The 6000-nt window shown below is 40.1% G+C and overlaps 1 protein-coding gene across 1 annotated transcript in view; it reads left to right on the top strand.

Moving 5' to 3' along the window:
• The first annotated feature begins 860 nt into the window (after positions 1-860).
• LOC136752967 (receptor-type tyrosine-protein phosphatase H) overlaps positions 861-6000 on the top strand; it is a 57101-nt gene continuing 51961 nt past the window's right edge. Inside the window, exon 1 of the mRNA XM_066708717.1 lies at positions 861-1432. Within this exon, the coding sequence (XP_066564814.1) occupies positions 1382-1432 (51 nt within the window). The 5' untranslated portion in view covers positions 861-1381. The remainder of the gene's footprint in view (positions 1433-6000) is intronic.

The following is a 6000-nucleotide window of genomic DNA, read 5'->3' as shown; positions in this document are numbered from 1 at the left end:
TGTTGGTTTATTGGTTTGTTTTCTGTTTGGTTGTGTTTTCAGCATTGATTGATTAATAACGTATGATTCAAAGTCAAATGTCTCTCACCTCTCTTATTCCTCTCTCTCACTCTGCTTTATTGACATGAGTTACAATTAGCAGTTTTGCCAAAGCAATTACACACTACACACATCGGTGGAATATAATCATATTTTTCATAAAATAAAATATAGAAATTTATGAACAAGAGAAATATAGCTTAAAAATAACAATATAAATTAAATGGAAAAGAATCCTGTTAATGATTAAATAAGTCATTATCAATGTAACTCTGCCATTCATTCAGGGCCATAAGAATCCTCATAAATATCTGCATTTTAATATATTTCCCTCCATCCCTCTCGTCTCTCTCTCTGAGTCAGTGTTAATGTACTGTAGTGCCCAGTGAGTCAGTTTTAATGTACTGTATTGTCCAGTCTGTCAGTCAGTGTTATTGTGCTGTAGTGTCCAGTCAGTCAGTGTTAATGCACTGTAGTGTCCAGTCAGTCAGTCAGTGTTAATGTACTGTAATGTCCAGTCAGTGTTAATGTATTGTAGTGTCCAGTCAGTAATGTAGTCAGTCAGTGCTAGGGATCTTTTTCTCCATATTTTAGTTTTGTGATCAATGTCAAGAATTTTACTTCTACTATCTTCTGCATGGTACTGGGCTGGACCCTACACTAAATATAAGATTTTAGCTTGAAACAGAGAGAGAGCAGGGGGTGGGAATGGGGAAGTAAAAGACAGAGCGAGCAGGGGGAGGGAATGTGGAAGTAAGAGAGAGGCTAAAGGTTCACTACAGCCATCATTCCTGAATTGAAGAAAGAGGAAGGAAAGGTAGAATAGTCACAGACAGAGAAGGAGACTGAGGAAAAAGGGGGCTGGATTGCTGCCACTGTGAACATGATTGACTAACACCTGTATTTTTAAATTACCTTAGACAGAGATAGACCAAGATAAGGAAGGTGGAAGGGAGACAGGAGAGAGAGAGGTGTATATTTGTTTGTGTAATTGTTCACCTAGTGTACTTTAGTCACACCCTGAGAGAGTGAGATAGAGGGAGACAGACAGGAGCTTTGAGACGTTTTTGTCGTTTAATTGATTTGGTGTTTTTCTTTCCTGTAGTTTATTTTTAACAACCAAGAATACGACTGGACACAGAGAGAAAGGGTGTGTAAGAGAGAAGGAGACAGAGATATAGAGAGAGGGCATAGCTGATACACTGACTGACTGACTGGAAAGTATTGTAAGTTAATACTGACTGAGAGACAGAGAGGGAGAGAGGGAGACAGAGTGAGAGGGATGACAGTAGTTGATAAACTGTCTGACAGTGTATCACTACAGTAGACTCTGCTGTCAAACATGGAGAATCTTCTGCTTCTTCTCCCAGCGCTGATGTGTGGGGCAGTGTGGGTGAGTGACTGTGTGTCTGTGTGTCTGTATATGTTGGTTAGTCTCTCTGTATTTGTATGTCTGTGTGGGTCGGTTAGTCTCTGTGTGTATGTGTGTGTGTCTACCTCTATCATCCTGTCTCTCTGTGCATCTTTGGATCTGTTAATGTTTTTTATGGAGACAGTGCCAGTGTAATACACTACTTGATAAGTGTATCTAATGTACTTTATTGACACCGCTGACTTGATATGTACTGTGTGCACTATAGTATACTACAGTACGATACAGGGGTCCAGACTGGAGCCAGTGCTGTATAAACTATAGTATAGTAGAGTACAGTACTGTATAGTACAGTACAGGGGCCCAGACTGGACTGGACAATAGCACACAGAGTACATATATTTCTGCATTTTCTGCATTTATTTAAAGGTTAAAGAACACAAGCGATAAGCAGAAAGGGAAACAGATAGTCAAATTCACACAGTAAACACACACACATACACAGAGAGTGATCAGCTCTGTGTGCAATTTAACTGTTTAATTAATCTTCAATAAGGAACTAAAGACTTTCCAGAAATGCTTATGATAACGAGCTAAATTAGTGGAATTTGGCATTCAGTCTTCTTAACCCCAACTGCTTTACCACTGGTTGACTTCTATAACTGTTTCTTAATTGCTAAAACCCAGAATCTGAAATCATAATCAAGTTTCTCAAAATTGTCAATGCAAAACATTAAGCCATTCACACACTGAGAAAAAGCTTCACACATTAGCAAATCTAAGAGTCCATATCGAAATATATTACACTGCATGTAGTGTGGAGTAGTGGTAAGGGCTTTTGACTCTGGAGCAGAGGGTCGTGAGTTCAATCCCATGTAAAGGATACTGTTCGATGCTTAAGCTTTACCTAGATTGCTCCAGTAAATGCTCCAGCTGTATAAATGGATACAATTTTAAAAATTAATGTGATATATTAAGTCACCCTGTATAAGGGTGTCTGCTAAGAAACTGAGTAATAGAGGGGTGTCAGACTCCAGTCTTGGGGGGCCGCAGTGTCTGCTGGTTTTTGTTCCAACAGGAGATCCCAATTACTTAATTAATGTCATTATTTACTCAGGCAGGCTTATCTAAAACTTACATATTGTATTTTTATAGCTGATACCATACAATTTGTTGATTACTCAAAACATTGAACCCACAGAACTTTTCAAATTCTGGAGAGAAGTGTTAAATTAATTAAGTAAATTGTTTAATTAGACCAATTAAGGAGCCAAAAGGGGAACTAATGCACTCCATAAATTGATGGTTTATATAGACTCATGTATCAGTAGGCCTGTATAAGTCTCTGAAACTTTTCTGTTCCATTCCATCATTTTAGTAACTTTCAAAATGCAAAATAATTACTTTATCACAATCATAGCAGCTGTAAATGTAACCTCGATGTATTCTTCCAGTATTCTGGATGTGATGTTTCAACACTTACCGGACATCAGAAAATAGTGGTCTTCCCCTCAGCAGCTACCGTGACCACCACTCTCTGTGTTCACCATGACACTTTGAGATGGGACGGGATGTTTATTTAGTGTACAAAAGGCTACAGAAAGTTGTGTTATAATTTGAGTAATTATGCTTAAGAGCTGTAGCTCCACCTTGCAGTGACGTGAGTGCAATGCGACCAGACACAAGTAAAAATAGTGGTCGCGTTCGCGTATACCACAGCTTAGCGCTGGATTTGTCTTGCTGCCCTATGTCTGATGTCACATGCAGCAGATTGAAGAACGCCTTTCTGCACAAACCCTGCAGAAATCGATCTGATTGGATGACTTGTATAGTTTTATATTATTTCACATTTTTTATTTACAAAGATCCTCTATTTAAACAAGATAGTCAACTCCGCCCATTGGAACTTCACCCGAAATGATCCATTATGGGAGTAACAAAGAGTTCCAGTGGCGCTTTTCTCCCTATCTACACTACCAGTCAGAAGTTTTAGAACACCCCAATTTTTTCAGATTTTATTGAAATTCCAGTGAAAGTCCAGTGAATAATCTGAAATGGTACCTGCCAGAGGTTAAAAAAAACTAAAAAATAATGTATATTTCAGAGTTCGATACTGTGTTACTATACCCTCTTAAGCATTATTTGGCAGTGTTACGAAGGGAGGGGTGGGGTCTCATTTAGACGGTCACAGATCACTCCATTTCAATCGGATTTCTTTGCAAATAGGCTTGTTTTGTTTAGAGCAACCTAATGATTAATCCAGTATATATTATGTGGTGTGAAATTGTTGTGTATTAGTACACTGTAAACAGAGTTTTCCATCTTGACATTTTGAGCTCTCTACGGAAAAACTGAGGTGTTCTAAAACTTTTGACCGTATATATAATGGAAAACCTGCTTATTCAAAGATTTTTTTCTAAAAAACAATTGCATTTTTTAGCATGATGCCCCTGGAATGTATTGGAGACACCCCTTCTTAACACATACAAGATATTATTTCAACCAGCAATGTTTTCACCTGGCCTGACGAGCACTTTATGGCCAAAGTGACCCTGTAGATCCAGTCCTTTGTAAGCATTCTCAGGACAATGGTACCTAAGGTGTGGGTCACACATCATACATCTGCTAAACAAGCTACCACCTGAGATAAGGTCAGACTTCAGACATCACATGTTCCACCAGCATGGCGCTGTGTACACCTTACTGGACTTCTCAGAGTGGCTTCAGTATGAATCCTAGTGCCAAGACTTCAATGGCCAGTCACTAAGCAAGGGGAACAATGACAGGTTTATGCTGAAGCCAGAAGGGCATCAAGGGAATCGTACTGCCACAATTCTGCACGGAGCCAAAGGCCACCCTGAGAGTGAGGCTGCTGTCTCTGAAAATACCCTGGCTGCTGACAAGAAGAAAGGTAAAGCTAAGCCATACTGCCCCTACTGTGACACCCCTGACCACTACCTCAGTCAGTGTACAGCCTTTCATCAGTTGTCTAAGGACAAAATAACTGAATGGATTAAGTTAAACAAAAGGTGCTGGCACTGTGGGAGGTACCATCAAGCGACCCAGTGTACACTGAAGAAGCCCCGTGTCCTCTGTCAAGGGAAGCATCTACAGGTTCTTCACGAGGTTAACACCAGAACAACCAAGGAAGCGCCCAAGGAAGACAGTTGTCTGGTCAGCACAGTTGTCTGGTCAGCTTGGATAGGCTGACAGACTGCAACCGTGTCCTGCTAATGATCATCAGAATGCACCTCCACCATGGAAACTGTACTCTTGATACATATTCTATACTGGATGACGGGTCAGAGCATACAATGCTTCTCCTAGAGGAGGTGAGGAAGCTTGGATTACAAGGGACTCCCAAGGATCTAGCCTTTACATTCCGCATCTCCCAAGCCTCGCCGCCTAAGACCAGCTTCCTCATCAAGGATGCCTTCACAGCAACTTGTCTGGGGCTAGCAGACTACTCTTATCCAGTATCCAGTGTCCAGAAGAGGTACAAACACTTGGCTGGCCTACCACTACAGCCGTTCGAGAACGCCCAGCCCTTGGTCCTCATTGGAGCTGATCATCCCCACTTGATCAATCCCATGGAACCAGTGCGGTTGGGTCCTCCAGGTGGGCCAGCAGCCATCCAGAGAAGACTGGGATGGACCCTCCAATGTCTGCCGACATCCATCGTCCCCAGGATCAGAGCTCCACCGAAATGTTTAGAAGCTCTGGCAGGTAGACACACTACTCTTCAGAAGTGAAAGAGTAGTTACTCGGTCATAGCAACAAATATACTGATTCATACAATACAATAAAATGTTCCTACAGTATAGTAATTCAATTAGACGAGAAAGTACAATATAATATGTATTATTATATTCAGTGCATATTTATTTTCAGTTAAGTAGTGTGAACTGCAAACGCAAGTTCATTTTTTAAACTGATCAATAAATCGTTTACTATTGGTTATCGTGTCCTGTTAAAACTGCATATCTATTGCCAGGAGAACTGCAATATGTTTGTATTACTGTAATGTGATCAAGTACCAAGAAAAATAACTGCATGCACAATGAAAGGCTGTTTTCATATGCCACGAACAAAACAATTATATCAGTGTTTTATAAATACCACATTGATTGTAAATAGCTTACAATGTAATTGCGAACAGTTCAGAAAATATTATTAAACACAAATACATACTTTAAAAACAGCAGGGAATTCTTCACAGAAAATAAAAATCAACCATGGACACTTTTCATTTAATCAACACTTTATTTCAAGTTTTCTGAAAGAAGAAGAACAAACATCACATTTGTTAAAGTTAATATAGCTCTACCTTCATGTAATTTGACCTCTTTTTGGCAAATTACAAAATAAGGAATAGCATTTCCTGTCACTCTCGTCTTCTCTCAACAACTAGTAAAAAATCCCCAAATCCCTCTCACAACTGGCGTTGGTTTTGGAGCGGACTGCAGCTTACTGTGCAGCTCTGCTGATACCTCAGCATACCGCCCATGCTCTAGGTGATCAGCTAACATCCTGCAGCACACTTTAACAAGACTAGCTAGAATTAACTCCACTACCTGCACAGTCTCTGA

Source organism: Amia ocellicauda, chromosome 7, assembly GCF_036373705.1.
Source record: "Amia ocellicauda isolate fAmiCal2 chromosome 7, fAmiCal2.hap1, whole genome shotgun sequence".
NCBI lineage: Eukaryota > Metazoa > Chordata > Actinopteri > Amiiformes > Amiidae > Amia > Amia ocellicauda.
This window is presented reverse-complemented; position numbering and strand designations above follow the sequence as displayed.